General features: G+C 42.3%; 1 protein-coding gene across 3 annotated transcripts in view; it reads left to right on the top strand.

The window, feature by feature from the left end:
* The window catches only part of LOC119648966, a 52100-nt gene extending 31790 nt beyond the window's left edge, over nucleotides 1-20310 (top strand). Inside the window, exons 2-3 of one of the 3 annotated variants that reach the window (XM_038050888.1) lie at nucleotides 19240-19686; nucleotides 19744-20310. In XM_038050888.1, the coding sequence (XP_037906816.1) occupies nucleotides 19240-19686; nucleotides 19744-19946 (650 nt within the window). In that variant the 3' untranslated portion in view covers nucleotides 19947-20310. Of the gene's footprint in view, nucleotides 1-19239 lie in introns of all 3 variants that reach the window. The other 2 variants (XM_038050887.1, XM_038050886.1) reach the window with 2 other exon arrangements.
* Nucleotides 20311-21092: the final 782 nt, after the last annotated feature.

Genomic DNA, 21092 nt, shown 5'->3' with positions numbered 1-21092 from the left:
AAGCCACTTCTGCTCTGCTATCTTCGGGTTTGGTCTCGTAACGGGTTTCACTGAGGACTGCAAACAACGCATTTTCGTGCTACGTACAAACGCAGGCTGCTCATTCTTCATTCCCAATATCTCCCCGTTCGTATTGTTTGTATTCGCCATTTAAGTTTTTACCAACGCATCGTGTGCAAAAGAGCAGGCCGCAATACTAAAGAACGGGTACTCCAGTTTCCTGAGGCCTGACCTATGATTAGCTGATCCCGGGGCTCATGGACGGGTCAGCACTCGCTCGGGATAACACGGTGTACTAATACCAGTTCAATGCACACTACCTGACCAGGGTCCCGAAGGGGCTAAGTGCTGATACACGCTACAACTACCAGCTTGGCTGAGCTAGGCTCACATCACCCCATCGATGTCAACAAGGAGTCATCGGCGGCTCCGGGAACCCCTAGTTAGTCAAGACGTATATTGGTCTGAGTGAAATTATGCGGTGTTCCCAACGATTAATTATCTAAAATAATAAGAACTTGTTGTTTCTTTTTCGTTGGTGTGAATATTTATTCTTGCAAATACGTTCAAACTTGTTAGCACTGATGAAGGGAACAAATGGTTCCCGAAATATATTTGCAAGAATAAATATTCACACCAACGAAAAAGAAACAACAAGTTTTTATTATTTCAGGTATATTGGTCATTCATGCCAACTAGGAGGTCAGAACAACAGAACTACTTGCTCGAGTACCTCGGGGATGCCACTCCCCGGATAGTAAGCGATCCGTTAAGAATCATTAACGATCCCTGGGGAAAGTGTACCGCTACGGTCTTGAATGAAGTGCTCTAACCCACTTCAAGGCCCCGATCCAATTGGATTGTTGCGCCAACGGTTATTGTTTTTATTATTATTCACATCCTACCCATTATAATATCACCTTCGTATAACTGTCTGAACCTATTTTTCCTGCGGATCAGCTCTTTATCAACTCTTGTCCATTGATTGGAGCCCATTCTCTATCAATGATTTAAAATTAAATACTGTATTTGAATCAGATACTAGCGGAAACGTAAACTTAAAAAGCAAGAAAAACGATACACTTTAAGAAGACTCGCGACATAATGCATGTGTGTTCAACTGATTACATCAGTTACCAGGGCAATATCCAATAAATAAGCCCCACAGCTACATATTTCGGGACTTATGTAATATATGGAAGAAATGGATTAGAGATACCATTTTCCTGATGGGCATAGACCATGAGTAGTTCTAAACGAAAGGACTCAACTAATACTTTCCAAATGAAGTTTTAATTCTGATTTCAGTAGTAAACCCCCGTATGGGGGCTCGCACTGGTGAAGGGACTACAGAGTGAATCCTACTTGCTAATAACTTCTCCTACACCTTCCAAGGAACAAGCAGAAGAGAGGGAAACCAGAGACGTGAACGGAACTGACTTGATGCCAGTTAGAGTGATCGAATCTATGCAAACCGGGGACTGCAAACCAATCAAGACGCTAAGTGGAAAACAAACGAATGCCCTGTGGGATGAGATGATATTTTTCATGGATGAGGACATGGGAACTGCGGTACCTCTAAGTACGGCTTTTCTCAGAGAAATCAAACACGAGGGGATCGACTCTCTGGCGGCACGGTGTGGGGAAACCCCGTCGCACGCAGACTGCCGCATACGTTTCTAACTGTTTTCCATAACACAATAGACTAATTTTACTACCTGTTAGCAGCGAGAATGACAAAGCTGCAGGATTTCCCCATCATCTTTCTGGTGTAAGAGCCATGGGTTTGATTTAACAGAATCTGTGACATTGGATCAGTAAAGGGAGCTGGGATCTTCTACGATGAAAGATCCATAAGACCGAGAGCTTGCGTCCTGATGTCAAGACGGTTAGAGGCAACCATGCTGAGACAGTACTGTTCCCAGGACCCAGCTGCGATCATTATACAATACCAGATAAATGGCGAGAGGAAAACCTCACAGTTGCCTCCGCTTATTTACTCTATGATCCTTTATATCCTCCACCCACTCAAGAGTTTAGGGATCTGGTGGCGTATGCAGAATTAAGTGATCTCGAACTTATTAGGTTGCATGCGAATGCTCAACATATTTGTTGGGCCAGTAGCAAATGCATTCCAAGAGAAGAGAAGCTATTTGATTTCATCACTTCAGCTGGTCTTATGACTGCAAACGTAGGGTGCGCCCTACGTTCGTGGGACCGAGAAGGAGCGCAATAATTGACCTAACAATCTGTACATCAAAAGTGTTAGAGTTGATTACACACTGGCGAGTGCTAGACGAGGTGTCACTGTCAGATCACCGATACCTAGAATTCAATCTGACTATTGCGGGCGAAAAACCGGGAAGTCTAGAGTTCCTTATTAAGGCAGGCCTAGACCGGATACCGGTTGTTGCGCCGTTGATGATGATGAATGCGGGCGAACAGTCTGCAGGGGGGTAGTCATGTTAGTTAGAAAATATTCACCCTCGGAAACTTCCAAACCACTCAAACAATGTTAATAGAATTATATCAATCAATTTTGCAAATTTACTGTATAGCCCCTCTTAAGTTCTTCCTAGAATAATAAAATTGTATAGGCCACAAGAAGAAGCACCATACTGAAAAGTTTGATGGAAACCCAATTATTATTAACAAAGCAACAGTAGGTCAGAATTTCGTTTTACAGATGATATTGCAACACTTTAAGAGTTAAAATGTCAGCATCACATCGGAGCGAATAGTCCAGTTCAAGCGCAAAGTGGCTAATTGTCCTGCTAAGAGCACTTAACACCCCGAAGTGTTCAGGTATATAGTCCTACTCAGTAGAGTGCAATTTCGCTTGGAAAATAGCAAGACCTCAAGGTTAGTGTTTGTTTGAAGATTGAGGGAGTCCTCATCGACCTGATGAGTGGGAAGTAAGTGACTTCCACTCTTGTGTTCCAATGACCCCTCTTTTGGGTTAAACAGCCAAGTTATTAAAAAAATAACCGACTATTTCGCCAACGGATGGAACAATTATCACCTGTCGTTGCTTCCAAGTCAAATATGATGCAGCGCCTTGGACAAAACTCTTGGTCACTGCAGTCTTTAAGATCCGGGTGTTCCTTTCAAAATATGGAAATCAAAGCAGGTTTCCCAGTTTGTATGAGAGTTTAATTGTTTTATAACAATAACGTAATATTTTAGCGTGGACAACGAAACATAAGGATATTGTATAGGGAAACCTGCAGACTTTCTGAGAGCAATGTTACACTCAAAAGGCCCACTTGTACCTTTTAAAGTTCAATACAAATCACAAGAGCAATCGATTTGATAACAATCAATAAATCAAATTCTTCCAAAGGGCAACCATAGTCACGAGCTCTCTGTAGCTTGAATGGGACTCTCCACACAAGGCTCTGAAAGCTTTCGGTAAATATCGCTATTCAATAAAATGCAAATATACTTGAACCAGCAGTATCCCTTCATAGAGTCACTTATTACAAAAAAGTTTCCTCACGCTCCTGAATTTGTTATCAACCATACTTCATACATAAAACCCATTCTTCCATAAAACAACAACAAGTGAAATGTAAATATCAAAAATTTTTCCATTGTTCCTGTTTTCACGGTGGAGGCTCGTAAAAATTACGTCAAGCCAGGCAATTACTTTACCACTTTAGTCAAACTTGACTCCTGGAACGATAATAAAACTCGAAATAAAGGAGACCAGGAAAAGCGTTACTAAGCTCCGTAATCTTTGCTCGTGGAAAGTTAAGTTCAGCATTTATCGATTAAGAAGGTAAGCGCAGTTTGCTCTTTATCAAGGCACTAGAATCCATAATTGAGGAAAAACTTGTTCGTTTCTATAATTTTAGTCTTTGTCTGGAAAACGAGTCAAATACATACATAGAACACAACTTCGGATTGAGCCTTGATGGGAAGTTAGAAGGTAGGGTGAGGGTGAGTGATATTGTTCACTTCAATGAGAATGACAAAGGGCTTTTGCTTCCAAGATAAAAAGGACGATAAAAACATATGTTTCGCACTCTCTCAAAAATTGGGTTGGGAGGTCATTCTACCCAGTTACAGATTGGATAAGATATTTAGGTGCAGCCGCTCTTGCCTATATTTGTGACCCAGTGTGGAGGGTTATTCTTAATGATTAAACTAAGCCATTCATAATATTCGACATTCTGTTTGAAACTGACCTCCTTACTCCCCTAGCGATCTCCAAAATATTACATAAAACAGAAAGTAGAATCCTAAAGCATCCCTCACTCCACTATGTCCCTCTAATCCTGCTTATTATGACATACTTCCCGAAGGTTAGATCTAAATCTCTGCTTAAGCCACGGACTAGCTGAGCCAAAACATCCCTACCAAGGGGTCAGATCGATAATGTACTTTAAATGTAGCGCACTCCGGTTCGGTTCCTTGTGCATGTCTGACGGTGCGTAATACTCCTGGCATTCATAAACATAATAGCAATAATGAAACTGTTGCATGAAATCCTCAAGAGTTAGCTATGGAGGCACTGAAGTAAACGCGTTTTACGACGTGAAGCATATTAATGGCATTATGCAAATGTTCACGCTGATTACAGGTAATTTTCCTCCCACCATTGCTCTGGAAGAATCCCTCCGAATCCGCGACTGAAATAGCTTTTCGGAAAGGGAGCTAACTGTGGCCTTTCCAAAGAAAGCTAAATAAATAAGTCCTTTCTTTCTGGAAAATTTAAGGGCATTCGCGGAATTGATTCGGTGGTGCTTCCTCGACGGAAAACGATCAAATTAAAAATCGCTCAGTGGTTAATGGAGAAAAGGAAGAACAAAGCTTTTGTAATTTGCAGGGATTTCGCTAAAAGGTAAAGATGTTATTGCGCAATACTTCGGGAATAAGGTCAAATTTTCATGGAGGCAGTTTTATTACTCACGAATAATTCTGTAGGTTTTGGATGTTCGTCAATGTTAAGTAAGCAAAAGCAGAAAATGAGTACAATAACAATTGAAATATTCATTACTATTAACTTTGAAGCTAGATACTGGCAGCTATAGAAAAAGTAATAATCGAAAACCGATATACATGTATTATGCGCATTTGTGCTTCTTTATTCTATGACATCACCAGTCCAAAATGTATTATTAATGGTAATTACATGAACAATGACGATGCTAGTTATTTTAATTAACTGGCTATCAGGAAAACCTTTTCAGCAGTATTCAATCGCTGCCCATACGCCACCTCAAGGATACCAGCTCAAGGCTCTATGTTCATAACAATATTAATACGAAAGCTTACAGTAAGTTCTTACTATAGATCAGTTGCGAAATGCAACTCAACAACAAGCCAGCAAACTACCTCTTCAGTTGATGTAAACGACCATGAACCAAAATAAAGCCCATTTACAACAAACTTCGACGAAATGAAGCAAATTTAAAAATAAAAGATCGACCAAAGCACAGGCATCAGCTGTCAAAGTATTTCTAGATTCGCAGGAGATCCAATAACCTCCGGTGATGTTTCCTTCATTAAATTACTCCTAAAAACTCTGCTGCTCATTGGGATTTACTGAGCGCTCTTCAAATCGTAGAGGTAAAATCCTCCAAAAGTAGCTCTAAAATCGACATAGTACTGACTATGTATGTACAATTTAGGAAATTGTGAAAAATCGGCTCATTTAATATATTCCACTGTAACCAGAGTCAAATATTTAAATTAACTTCATCATCATCAGCCACACAACCAGTATCCAGTCTAGGCCTGCCTTAGTAAGGAACTCCAGACATCCCGGCTTGCACCGAAATCCACCAATTCGATATCCCTAAAAGCCGTCTGGCATCCTAGCGTATGCAGAGTCTTACTTTTGTTTTTGTCATAGCCGAAACGTTCAACCTTACTTCTACTTTCGTAATCGTGTCAGTCAATCGCCCTCCCAGTACCAGTATCAACACGGCCTTTGGTAGGCTCCTCTCATTTTGTGAGAAGCATTATAATGTACTCATCACTGGGGATCTTAAGGCCAGATCCAAAAATCTGAATGACTACCCCAGTAATCGCAAAGTGTGTGTGTGTCGTGGCGAACAAGCTACAGCTTTTGAGCACTCAAGCCGTGTTGGGCCATCGTACTCGTCACCCCCATCTAACGAAATATTCTGGATTCATTAACGTATCGCAGGTTATCCGTGAGTGCATGTGATGCTACCCGTCGCAACTGGAGAACATCGGGACCAAAGATTTGATGCCTGATGCGTCCATAGGCGGGACATTCAGATAGGAAATGCTCCGTGGATTCCACTGTCATCTTGAATAATTCCTATTCTGAACATATGCCCAGCTAGTGAATTATGGCCTGTCAGAATGCGCACAATACTCTTGCAGGTTCTCCTGCAGGATATACTTTGCGGTACGCAAGTTCGATTCTGGCAGGAAAAGTTTGGTGTGTCGAGCGGCATTTAGGCTCTGCCACCTGTCATTATGCGAAGCTTGTTTCCACTTTTTGAAGACAGACTTAGCCAAAGTTACTTATACTCCAATTGCTGGTTCCGGTTTCGGCATAGGGTGTGCCGCTTGTTCAAAACCTTTTTGTCTCACCTTAACCCACCACACTACGAATACGTAAACGAACATCGGCCTAATGATGGCAACGTATATCCACATTACCACATGAGGCCTGAGTCCCCATGTCGAAGTAAAGGTCCGTCTGCACAGCCCATAAGCTGTGAGAGCTCGTTTCATCTTTATCGCTACATGTCTGTTCCAAGGAAGTTTTTTATCTAAAGTGACTCCCAGATATTTCACTCCTGCAGAGAGTTGAAGGGTAGTACCCCTCCTCTCAGGGAGGCAAAGACCATCCAGTTTTGTCCATTTTGTCAATAATACCATTGTGGTTTATGGCACCAACTGTTTATCAAATCAAAGGGGCGTTGTATATATATACACACCGTTCCAATATCGCTATCAACAGCAAGCACAGCCACGTTATCAGCATAAGCTTGAGCGCGTATTGGCAAATTTTGCAGTTCGCATAGTAGTGAGTCAAACAGCATACTCCACAGAAGTGGCGAAAGCACACCTCCTTGGGGACAGCCTTTCGTTGCTTCTGCTGTCAGATAGCGATCGACGCCCACCAAACCATGCGGTCTGGCGGCATCACAAAGTTTTTGAAAAGGCGTACAGTCAAAAGCCCCTTCAATGTCCACGTACACCCCCATTGCGTACTCACCATTCAAAGTTGCATCCTCTATCTCTGTAACCAAAGAATGAAGAGCAGACTTACAGGACTTTCCACGCTGGTAAGCATGTTGGTTTTGATTAAGTGGGTGCGACCTAAGTGCGTTTCCGCGAATGTGATGCTCCAACAGTCTCTCCAAACCTTTCAACAAGAATGCAGTCCCCGGTTCCACCAAGGAACCGTTTTAGCGCTTTTGCCTCGGGATATAGGACGAGCCTCTGCAAGTCTTCAATTCATCTTCCAACGTCAAAGGAACCCTGAAACCAAGAAAACCAAGAACCAAGAAATTTATTGAACTTTGTTCAATCCGTGTTCCTAGGGTTCCGTTTTTGTACTGCAAACTGTTCACCCGCAATAGTCAGATTGAATTCTAGGTATCCGTGATCTGACAGTGAGACCTCATCTAGCACTCGCCAGTGTGTAATCAACTCTCACACTTTTAAGGTACAGATTGTTGGGTCAATTACTTCGCTTCTTCTTGGTCCCACGAACGTAAGGGCGCACCCTACGTTTGCAGTCGTAAGACCAGCTGAAGTGATGAAACCAAATAGCTTCTCTCCTCTTGGATTGCATTTGCTACTGTCTCAACAAATATGTTGAGCATTCGTATCGCAACCTGTTAAGAGTTCGAGACCACTTGATTCTGCATACGCCACCAGATTCCTAAGCTTTTCGCCGGTGGAGGATACAAAGAATCATAGAGTAAATAAGCGGAGGCAACTATGATATTTTTCCTCTCACCATTTATCTAATATTGTACGATGACCGTAACAAAGTCCTCGGAACAGAACTGTCTTAACATGGTTGCCTCTAAAGCGTTTGACCGTGTGCCCCACAAACTCATCTGGTATGCTCTACGACAACACTTAGTGCCAGAAGAACTCATGCGCTGGTTTCAATTGGTCTACTGCGAATCGAAAAGTACAGTTCGAAATCTGGCGGGCTTATCAAAATCGCTCCGTGTCTCTGTGGATGTTCATCAAGGAACCGCCCTCTCACCACCCCTCTTCGTTCTTGTTATGGACACTGTGATATAGAGCATCCAAAGACCACCGTCCTAAACACTGCTTTATGCAGGTAATGTTTTCTAGCGTCTAATAGCAAAAATAATATCGAGCAACTTGGAAATATCGGCTGGCAAAATGGAATTATCGCCTCAGGCAAAACACGATCGTAGATTGAATTCGAAACAGAGGTGTCAGTGGTAGTGGCCTGCCAAGAACTGAGAGATTTAAAGATCTTGGGTCAATGTATCAGCCAATAGGGAACTGCGTTATGAAATTGCTTCACGCATTAGCGCGACCTAGATGAATTGACATTCCACAACCGGTGTTCTTTGTGATCGATGTACCAACGAACGTCTCAAAACTAAAATTTACCGCAGTGTCGTCCGCCCCGTCGGTCTCTATGGTTCTGAGTGTTGGCCGACTATAAAAAAACATTGAAAGGCATCTTGCGATAATGGAGGCGAAGATGTTGTGTCGGGCTTGTGGCGTGGCAAGCTTTGATGTCCTTTTTGTTGTATTGTACGCAGAGCGGTAGTTAGCTGGTGAAAGGTTCCGTTACGATTCTCCGCTTCGGGCTGGTTCCATTTAACCCGTTGGGGAGTTTCGTCCCAACATACTCGAGGAGGGCGATCAGACCCGAGTCTGCAAGGGACTCATCTGAAGTGGCTCTGCCACGAAGCCTCACCGGATGCTATCTGCTACCATCGGAACTGGGATGGCCCTCTGGGAGCATATGCTCCAGGAGAATTCCTGGAGGATGTGTTCTCGGCCCGGTTGTGGTTATGCCTACATCGCGGGCAGAGCTCCTCGGAGCTCAAGCGTGGAGTTGCGCTGTACAACTCGGGTGGCGTACCCCTTAGTTGCGGCAGAGGTGGTAGATAGGCCTCGCATCAACTGGTATGAATGCTGAGCCTGCACGCAGTATAAACCAGTACCGCTGTGCTAGTCATGGCGGGGCTCTGATTGCGGTCACAAAATCAATCCGTGTCCGAAAAGGACCTTGGGATTATGCCTAACGTCACGTACCCAGGACTTTCATATCCGAAACGAGGATATCCGCGATCGATATGGACTTGCACCGATTGTGTAAAAATTGCAGCAGATGAAGATGAAGATTTAAAGGCCTTGGGAATGCATCCAAATCAGGCTTTCGATAGAGCCAAATAGCGCAACCGGTCATGACGAGCCGACCCCCACTTGTGAACGGTACAAAGGCTAAAGAAAAAGAACAAAAATCCTAAAACACATCAAAGAACAGTTCGCAAGCTTGATGGGCGAAAAGCAGGCTGGTTTCCGCTGCAGATCATCTTAGATTGACCACATGACACCCTGCAGTTCATTTTGGAACAGTGCGCGGAATTTAGATCTTCGCAGCACCTGCTCTTCATCGATTTTTAGACAGGTTTCGATAGTGTAATTGAAAAGTGTATCTGCTCTACGCAGGAGAGACATTTCGGACATTATCAGGGCAATATAAGATAACGCCAAATACCCTGTGCTACACCAACTTAAAATCTCAGAGAAATTTAAGGTCCAAAGAGAAGCCCGCCAGGGTTGCATCTTGTTACCGATATCATTTCTTTTTGTTATTGGTGACATTTTTCATGCTGTGTTGTCCCGAGAATGTGGAAGAGTTCAATAAGAGGTGACATCTCTCCTCAAATACCTTCGGTTACGCTGATGGTATCTGTTTGCTCTCCTACCGGGCTATGGACCTTGACTAAATGGGTCTAGATTTGGAAAGAGAAGCAAGTAGAGTTGGGCTAAAGATAAATACCAACAAAACCGAAATTCTCAATCTCGTCATCGTACTCTCCCCATCTGTATTAATGAGGAAAGCATCAAAAGCGTTGATCAGTTTATATGTATATCTAATACTCGTCGTTTCTGCCGGCGGTTATGCCGAACTAGATGTCGCTCGATGCATTAGCAGCGCTAGATCTATGCCGTTATCACAACGCCAATATCCAGTGGGGACTGTTCTGTGCTTGTGTTTTTTCTGTGTCCCTATATAGGAGTAGCACATGAAAAGTGACCACCAGTACGAATTATCGGAGTACGCTAGCCTGGCACTATTTTAAACAAAGGATTTGATCGGCACAGATCTCTCACCCTTACGCGATATGATCGGAAGGCGGAAGCAGCAGTGGATAGGTCACACATTAAGAAAGAGCGACAATTGCTTTGCTGGCTTCGCCATGCATTGAAGCCCAATCTCCCAAGATAGCTGACAAGTCGGCCGCGCCAAGAGTACTTGGCGCAAAATAGTATAAAAATAGTGCGGGGCTCTCGGGAAATCATGGAGGAGCTGCAGCGCATTTCAGGTAACCGGAAATGATGGTGCGTGGGTGTAGTTGACATGCTATATCCCACCAAAGGATAAATGGCAACCGTATACGAAATTACAATATATTCCTAACACGGAGGTCCACGTCATCCATCTCCACTATTTGTTTTAAAAAGGAGAATCGAAGTTCCTGCGCTGAGGCCTTTAGTAGGCTAATTGTGGTAATCCCTTTAGACAATCACAAACATCCATGACTACAGCTGGGATTCGAACGCAAGGCACAACGTCAAAATCGTGGATCTGATGCCCCAACCATTCAAAAATTTTGAGAGCCCACAGTGGCCATTAGATTTAAGTTATTTTTGTTATTTTAAAAGATTGTTTTTTTATTGTTCATTTTTCCAATCCATATACTATTGTTACCTATTTCTTAAAAATAAAAATGATTTTAAAAAAACGATGCCCCAACCATTCCGGTCATTGCTCCGTCAACCCCTCTATTACTAGAACAGGAATAACAGCAATATCCAGTTGACTCACCCAAATGACATTATTCTACATACTAAATAGCAATCTCTAGGTTGACAACTATGAACGACCACCGGTCCGAATTTGTAGCCTTGGATGCTTACTGAAAGTAATCTTCAAGCAAATGGTCTGTCACTCCCTTATCAGTTTCAGTTAGCTTTCCGCTCGTGCCGTGCGCTGCTCAATAGCTGGCTTCGCTTTTTGACTAACATCGTCCTTATCTTCGAGGCTTTCGCGAATAAGTTTGGCTCTTCGTATAAGATCCTCTTATATCTTATCTTATATTCTTCAAAGCTTTCTTAGCCTTTTTGCCCGGATTTCTACCGTCAAGTCACTCGATCTTCAAAGCGTGTTAAAGGACAGCTTTCCACGAAAATGTTCCTCAATCTAATAAGCGCTACTTTTTCAAATACTTTCCAAGGATCGCGTCTAGATCGCTGAGTACTAATTTGTACAAGACCCAGTAAGCATTACGCAGATTTGCAAATGAAGTAACTAGAAATCATTCTATGCTGATAACAAATTCTAGGTGTCTATGTCCCGAGAGAATGGTATCCCTTAATGCCAGCCCTTATGTCAAAAAAGCCACTACATCAGAGATGCCGCCGTCATAGTGATAACTACTCATTTGCCCACAGTGACGTCCGCACTCCTCCTCTACCGTTGCTGCAAATGCTCTTAGGGCGGCCTACTCGTAAAGTGGAGTCCATTGCATAGCGTAGCCAGCAATGAAATATCTCCCCCCCCCTTTCTCTATGTAGAAGCAAATCTAGAAGGTAGTAGTAATAAGGACATGTCAGCTTGAATTTCCCAACTATTAGGAGTAGGCATGTAACTCACGATAAGTTGATCGTGGAGAATCGATTGATTTTCGACCTTATTTAATCCCAATCGAGCGAATTTTCCCAACACTTCGTTCGTATCTTTAAATTGAATCTTATAAAACTCTATGAAGGAAAAATTTCCATATTCAAATCACTTCATCTTATGATAAGTACAAAATATTGTACAATCCAGGACGTAGAAGGACAACAAGTAAATAAGCAGTGAAAATACACATGACATTTACATTTGAGCAAAACCAACGCAAAACCGCTCTCAGTACCGCATTCTGCTTTCCCATTGAATAAAGCATATGAGAACATACTCCCTTACTTACATACGTGCATATATTTATAAGTGCATATTACATGTATCCACTCAGCAACAAAGTGGCCATGTGAAATAATTAATACCTGTCCACAAGCCAAGCGAATCAAACCATCACACATACTCGTATGCCTGCATCAGGACGAGAGCCCAGCAAACTTTATTAATAATGTAAAATACTTGAAGCACCTCTTCCTCTGCCAAGTTAATTATCTCTCAATCAAGCCTCCCCTGAAGGGGTGCGTAATGTAACAGGGCCAACTTCTCAAATTAGAGCAACATGTGGATGGATATCTTCATGCATGTTTCTCCACCTGTAGGATTTGTTTGCTAGAGAAGCTTGCGTCTGCTGGGGAAGTTGCTTCGGCATTAAATGGAAGATCCAAAGTAAATCCCTCGAGCTTATAATGTGTAATTTTCCCGAAGAAATTGAAAATATGAACTTACTCTGATTTCATATCCTTATTAAAGTAAGAAATTAGGATGAGGATAGAAAAAGGACACTCTCCTCTGTAAATACATTCATTCCAGACTGAGTGAATTATGTAGCTCTGAAAGTTCAAGTTTGTGTATCATTTTTTTAAGTACCCCCACTTGGGCAAATAAATCCAAGTTCGCATTTTCAAACGCCTATAAAGTTCAGTACTAAGATACATTTCCATAAATTATTAATACTTTGCGGTCACGAACAGACTTCACCAGCAGCAACACAGCAAACAGCCGAGGTTACACAAATCCTTTTCAACACAAGCACACTCTTTAGACTCTCTATACGTATAATCGCAGCAAACCAGCTGTACTGGAAGTGCTACATCCACTTTGAAGTGGTAAAACATAAAAATTGATTTTCTGTTTTCCAACAACTTTTCCTCTCGTTATAACTATTTAACTCTTCAGCATTATACCCATTGCACCTGTTCGGCTCTTCCACCGAGTTCGCCGTTTCAGATCGAAGAAAAGTTGAATCCTCACTATTGAGGTGAGTGAAACCTAGCTCGTTTTTCTATTTGTGGGAGGCAGAGTTCGACCACCCACCCACATCCTTTCCACCTGTTCCATAAACTTTTTAAGGTAAGCCATTCATTACCTGATCGTCTTGCTCCCATCCAATTTAAGGCTAAGGCGAACAAATTATTAGAAAGGAGGCTAGGGAGCGTTTAGAAAGGTAATCGTTCGCAACGTGCGTGGCAATGAAAAATAGAAATGAATAAATATGTGAATAAGTGGTCATTTATTGCCGTCTGAAATGCGAGGAAATTGAAAAGCATGGGGAGAAGAAAAAATCGATTCTATCATATAATAACAATCCCGAAAGGAACTTGGATGGGCAGATGGCAAATCTCGCTTTTGCCATTGTTGTTTCATGTAAATCGGACATTTTTCTAATTAAAACTTTGCGGAGTTATCCCAGATAAAGGCCAAATGTAGCTTTCATGGGATTTATAACTCTCCTTTGTGTTGAGAGTGAGCACAATGAGCTTAGTTAGTATTTATGACTGTTATCCAATTAAAAGAGTAAATCAACTGAAGCGTGCGGTACCCTCCTACGTACATGATTGCCTGCACACGAACAATGGATGGCCTTCGACATAATGTTTTGTAGTTACTTTTTATAATTTCATGTACAATAAAAATACCATTCCCCTTTTAAACCTGATAACCATCCAAGTGGTATGGCTTTGAACAAATACTGTGCACCTACCTCAATTTTGATTGAGTAGGAATAGTTTTGAAGCTGCACCTAATAAAGGAAGCTATTTCATGGTTCATTTGCCCGACCGGAATAGATAGAAAGTGGGTTACATATAATAGAAGATTACTAATAAAATTGTAGCCCTCCCCCCCCCCCTCCTGGTCTGGTTAAAGTATTTCGCTGGCTCGCCGTGGTCAAATCTGGATAAAAACATGCTCCGCAATAGATGGTCCAAACACCTTTGGAGCTAGGAAGGGGGAAGAATCACTTACGCCCCGATACCTTCAGCCTCTAGGCATAGCAAGTTATAGGCGAGGTATACTGCACTCGAACTAAGCCACGAAGTTGATTTCGCTAGGATATTGATTCCCCCCAAGTTGAAGGGCTGCGCTCGCCCGAGATTATTGCCCCGATTTGACTCAGGTACCCATTCACAGCTGGTATCCAACGTCAAATCACGATACAAATTCCATTGCCAACAGTGAGACTTGAACCATGACCTTCCGTACGACAGCAGTGTGCTCTAATCCCTCAGCTATCCGGACAGGTTTACAATTGGATTCCCGAAAATGTGAACGCTTTTCGACGACGGTATCGGGGTTTTCCGAAACACTCACCTGCTCAGATTTCAGTGATACAGGGGGTTAATCGAGGTATTATAAGATTGGGTACCCTGGGGAGCACGGTTCTCCCTACTGCCCCACTTTGTTATCGCACTCTAGCAAACCTACCGGAAGTCATCTTGAATCCAGTGCCCGATGTCTTATCAGCATCAAAAAGACTATGAACTGCAAAATTTTCGCTCCAGAATGAGGAGCAGTTCAATAAGGGTAGTTTGTATCAGCCTCCAATACAGAAAATAAGAATCTTCCCTTAATGTGACGCTACGACCCCGATGGGTGATCCAAATGCCAAGGTGGGCTAGTACAACATCATACGTGAACATCTTATAGAGAAATATGGTCTTGGAGACTGCTCTTCAAATGATAAAAGGTTCGTGGCTTTCTGCAGCTTAAAACGCCTCATCATCAATGGCACATTGTTTCAGCATAGATCCTGACAAATCAGGTTTCAACTGACAACAGTAGATTTGACAGTTGTTTACTGGATTTGTACAACAAGCAGGACGCACTGAGGAAGATCACATGTTGTCTCCTAAATTCGTTATTTGTTTGTAGTCATGCTCCCCACTCTCGCAAAGATGAAAGCTCAAGTTATCCTGAAATGCGTCAGACAATGTCTCAAAAGTTTGATTGAAAGAGACCAGTTTGGTTTCCACTGTGTATCCTATTACACTGACCATAATAACTGAACATACTGAACAGGAAGCATATAGTATATGGAATGAAGAAACTAATAGCCACTAACAGAGCGACATATAACGTAGAATTTGAGAGGAATCTGAATTCAAAAGTGGAGTCCGAGAGCTTTGCATTCTGTCTCCGAAACTATTTCCTCTGTTTTAAGTAGCTTCCACTTTCTTTTTTCTTCTCCGGTGAAAGTAAAGCGCTTCATTAAAACTTCGCATCTGTAAGCATCTGTGAGCTTCCGGGTTGAAAACCTCGATGCCCACTTAGATGTTGGGTAAGAAAGTAGTCAATCTCACCGTGCGTTTGGTTCAGCCACGGACCTAGATCGTCAATGAGCCGCGCAGTCCGTCTGCCTTTTGGTTCATTTTGCCAAGAGAGTTGCCACTCGGTAAGGGTGCGTTGACGTTCTTCACAAGCAACCACCGTCCTTAAGTTTTCGCCTTTGCGACTGTAGATAGCTTTACGCTCCTTGGCATGGAGGGCAACGGGAATCACTACCACAATCACCATCACGACCGGTTCTGAGACAATGCGACAGACACCACTCGCAAAGTTTTCTGTTTCTGGACTTGAACAAGGCGCTAACGATGCACCTCTTGGTCAAGGGTATTAACCCATATCTCTGCGCTATAGAGCAGAACGGATTGCTGTGCTCCCACAACAAGACGTCTCTTAGTAGATATAAAGCCACCAACATTGGCCATTAGCTGGCTCAAAGCCGAGACTCCAGCTGGAGCCCTGTCCGCTGCTACTCTGATTTGTTCCAAGAAGCTCATCTTCGAGTCAAGCATTAAACCAAGGTATTTAATCGCTGGTTTTACCTCTATAGCCAACACGCCGAACGATATGGGACGCAGGGTCGAGATTCTCTTTCTAGACAAGATTTTTCCAGCGCAAGGCTAAAACCATGAGCAGCATCCATCCGCTTACCTGTCGCATCAATATGCCAAGTCTACTTTCCGCCTCTTAAACAGTGGCTTGCACATCTGTCCATCTTACGGAATTGATATCAAACGTTATGAAGAGCAATATCCGTCGATATGGGCGGCTGTGTGCCCCGGCTCAATGAACCACATCCACGACCTCCATAACAGCACCCACTGTGGATGTGTTTTGAACTCGAACTGTCTTGCAGATGAATCCGCGGTAGCGTGAATCGCCTCAGTGAGTCTACTCCTGACGAGCTTTCCGTGGACTTTCCCGGCCATGTCAAGCATACACAGTGGCCAATATGCACACGGCAGTTCCGAGTTTCCTTTACCATTTCTGATCAGCGCGAGTCTCACTACCTTCCAGCGACAAGGAAAAATGCCCTCCTAGCCCAGCTCGTTGGCCAGGTTCTGCCAGCTGCGAGCTTTGCTTTTATTTATCGCGCTGCGGAGTCTCCTTTTTGCTGATCTGTACTCTGCCTCTATGGCGCATGCCTCTTCGCTGGCGTGTAAACGTTGCACCAAATGGCGAGCTTATGGAACTCCCTCTGTAGGTCAGCAATTTCTGCCGTCCAGGATTGTTACCTCTGAACATTCACACTTTATGGCATCCTCCACTTCGACCTTTATTGTGAGGTAGTGAAGATCTCGAATTTCGCACGAGAGCCTTCTCCCTAAGTAACCCCTTGACTGCTCCGCAGAACGGACTCTTGCTAGTCACCTTCGGGTCTAGTCCGACGAGGACTCCGCCACTCTTCGTTTTCCGTAGGCAAGGCACTTCTGCTCCGTTGCCTTCGGGTTTCATCCTGTAGCGGAATTAACTAAGAACTTCTGCAAATGCCTTGCCTTCCATCGGCTTAATGAGGAGAGCCGACGGTGGAATAAGTGGAATAAGTGGTCCACCAATTCGATATCCCTAAAAGCTCTCTGGCATCCTGACCTACGCCTTCACTCCATCTTAGGCAGGGTTTGCCTCGTCTTCTTTTTCTCCCATAGATATTGCCCTTATAGACTTTCCGGGCTGGATCATCCTTATCCATACGGATTAAGTGACGCACCCACCGTAATCTATTCAGCCGGATTTTATCCACAACCTGACGGTCACGGTATCGCTCATAGAGTTCGTCGTTGTGTAGGCTACGGAATTGTCCATCCTCACGTAGGGGGCCAAAAATTCTTCGGAGAATTCTTCTCGCGAACGCGGCCAAGAGTTCGCAATTTCTTTTGCTAAGAACCCAAGTCTCCGAGGAATACACAAGGACAGAGAAGATCATTGTATTGTAAAGTAAGAGCTTTGACCCTATGGTGAGACGTTTCGAGCGGAACAGTTTTTGTAACCTGAAATAGGCTATGTTGGCTGACAACAACCATCCGCGGATTTCATCATCATAGCTGTTATCTGTTGTGATTTTCGACTCTAGATAGGAGAAATTATCAACGGTCTCAAAATTGTAGTCGCGTATCTTTATTCTTCCCGTTTGACCAATGCGATTTGATGTTGTTGGTTGGTTGGTTTTTGATGCTGACGTTGCCACTATATACTTTGTCTTGCCTTCATTCATGTGCAGCCCAAGATCTCGCCCCAATAGCCGCCTGCTCGATCTGGATGAAGGCAGTTTGTATGTCTCGGGTCGTTCTTCCCATGATGTCGATATCGTCAGCATAGGCCAGTAGTTGGGTGGACTTAAAGAGGATCATACCCCTTGCATTTACCTCAGCTCCACGGATCACTTCTTCCAGGGCCAGGTTAAAGAAGACGCGTGATAGGGCATCCCCTTGTCGTAGACCGTTGTTGATGTCGAATGGTCTTGAAAGTGATCATATTGCTTTTATCTGGCTTAGTCAAGGTCAGCCTAGACAGTCGTAACAATTTGATAGGCAACTTTAAAGTCGATCAAAATATGGTGTTACCGCACAGAGCAAATCTGATCCTGTCCAACGCATCTCCTGCAATGCTGTTACATCAGCCTTATTTTGAGATAGGGTATCGGCTAGCTGCTTGGCAGCTCCATCTCTGTACAGGGAGCGCACATTCCATAAGAAAATGCGCAAATCGTTATTCCGTTGTCGTTGCCGGGTTTGTAGTTATAAAATCTATCCAGTTCGAGGCTCCTGTTATGGCTTCGTAACAACCCCCAATCTGGAGGACCAGTTGGTACAATTTGTCCCGTTTTTAGGTGTGGGAGACTCGCCTTGATCCTCCTCCGTCTGCAGCTTTTCGTTAAGAAAGAGCTCCCAGCGGTCACCACGTGGAGATAGGGTTTGGTAGTAGAGCTATTGGTGTTGGTTCAGCAAGCGTTTCCCAGGTTTTATGCTTCATCGTGAGTACCAATCCACGTTTCGCCCTGGGACCTATACTACCCTTTAAACACCAAGCCTTCATACAATCAATAAACATACATATACATAAATATACGGGTGGCTACCAAATATAAATTCAAATTTCAAATGGGAGAGAAATAAGTTGCAGAGAAATGATGAAGTTCATACAACTTTAACCAACTATCGCCTCTCCATTTGCATAGTGAATGCTAATTCCAAAACAAATGAGGTCTCGCAACGAAATATTGCCAATTTTATAACCAAACAGACAAACCGATGCTCCGGCAAAATTATCAAATGTATTTGCAGCAACGGAGACACTTGAATGGCTAAAGTTCATTCATTCTGCAATTAAGCGTTCATTGCTCCAAAACTTTAGTGTTGGGGGTAATAAATTTGACTTGAGAACTTTTCTTCTGCGTAGTTAAAATCGCAACAAATAGAAGGAAAGAAGGAAAAGTTCTCGAATATTGAATTCGTGTGTATCTTTCTGGGAAAACTGAGCAAGTTTTGTGGAAAGTTTTTAAGCTGATAAAAAAACGAAAACTTAATTAAGACTTGTCATGACAAGGCCACAGCCAAACTGAAACTTTTTCCAGCGACTACACTCGGAATCAGTTATCTAAAAGTAACACAATTGGAAAATAATAGTTAAGGAATACTGTCTATAAGTGATAGTTGCCCAATATAGAATTCACTCAATAAAAAGAGCGACAAAATTAACTTGAATAATCTTATACCACGCAATATCCTTCCATTAAGTAGAGAAAATTCAATTAACGCCAACAAATTTCATTTCAGATGTAAAATCAACAGTAACGGAAACCGTATCGAATGTTAAGGAAGTCGTCGTTGAAGCTGTCCAGAATGTAGGACACGGAATTGAATCAGCTATAAACGGCAAAAAGGACAATAGCAACAACGATGACCGTGACATTAAAGACATTGGCGTGATGAACAACACAGGTATGGATACAAATTCAGCCGATGATGACCCCCACACCCACCATATCCCTCTCAAAGGTCCCTCGAAATCAATAACATCAACAATGAATCCCGTCGCCCTAGATAAGCTCACGGACGTTATCAATACTAAATCAAAAGAGTATCATGACGAGGCGGAAAAACTAACTGATGACCTTATCAAAGAAACCAATGATATTGTAAGTGATACGATAGACACGACAAATCAACACGTTTCGAAATCAATTAATCAAGTAGTGAACACCGCCACCACCGCCCTACAAGGTAGTCCTGTACATTCCCTTAACAGTTTGGAAACTAATTCCCCCGAACCGGAAATAGAGAAAGCGATGGCGAACGGAAATAAAATGAATCCACCCACCCCCAAACCCACATATTCTGAACTTGAAAAGCTCCAATCGGAAATATCTTCGTCGATAATACACAGTGGGATGAATATTATTGGACTGGCGACCGCGAAACTAGATAATTCAGTACCAAAAGTTAATGAAAGTAACGGTCAGGTTATGGTCAGTGCAGAGTGAGTAGTCTAACGCTTTTCCAGCAATAACAAGTGAAAAATCGTATTTTTACGACAATGTAATATTTTTCTAAAGCACTTTTTCACAAGTTTTCTCATTGTAAGATGAAATCTTTTTAATATTTTAGTCATAAATTTTGAAATCATATCATATTTATGTGCACTGTTGTCAAATCCTTCAATGATATTTATAACTGACAAGAGTCCTAGGTCGGACAAGTACGACAATTAATACTATCAAATAAAATTGTTAAGATATTATATATTTTCCTTCGTTTAAATGTAACGATAAACATGATTACATGAAGATACCGATTGTGACATCGAATCGGAAAGTTATTTTTTAATAAAACTTTTTGTAAATAACATCCTCGAGTCTTTTTCTTTCTAAATATAAGAACGCAATATAATTTTATAAGCATAGTTCTTGTTATTTCCATGTAGGAGATTAACTGCTTACATACATGTATCTCCATTACTAAATGATACTACACTTTGCCCAAGCAAAGTGAATCGATATATCTAAGGAACGCTATAGCACCATTATCAAATAATTTTTAAAAATTTTATTTTATAATGACCTATTAACACATTTGATGCATTACTTAAGAAAAGAGACCTTCAGAATGCATTAATTATATAATAGATGCCTGTAAAATAAGAGAAAACCCAGTCATACTTCAAAATCAATCTAAATACCAGAAAACATCGTCAAAAAAACTCACCCTTAACTACTGCAGGGGTTTTATCAATACAGAATAGTCACGCAAATCAAAAAATTGAGTGAAGTGGCTTTCACCATTAGCGTAGAATAGTAGCAGAAAAATGTTGAAAAAACAATGTATTAACAGGACCTTCTACAAAACAAAACGTTGCTTCATAACACCATCATTAGCTGTCTAAATCTTGGCACCACGTTGTACGTCCTTAAGTATAAATATTACTATTTGACTTCTAAGCGAATATCTCCCTACGTTACTTATACAACCTCAAACTGAATGTCCTCCTGCATTTTACCCTTCTTTTGCTACTCACTTCGAAAACTTATTATACCAGAAGCCTTTTGCTTAACATATTCTCTAAGATTTCTTCATAAGCCGACGTCGTCATCATAACCTGTTAGGACCCTCCAGGAAAAGTAGACCTGCAC

This window comes from Hermetia illucens, chromosome 2 (assembly GCF_905115235.1).
Source record: "Hermetia illucens chromosome 2, iHerIll2.2.curated.20191125, whole genome shotgun sequence".
Taxonomy (NCBI): Eukaryota; Metazoa; Arthropoda; class Insecta; order Diptera; family Stratiomyidae; genus Hermetia; species Hermetia illucens.
This window is presented reverse-complemented; position numbering and strand designations above follow the sequence as displayed.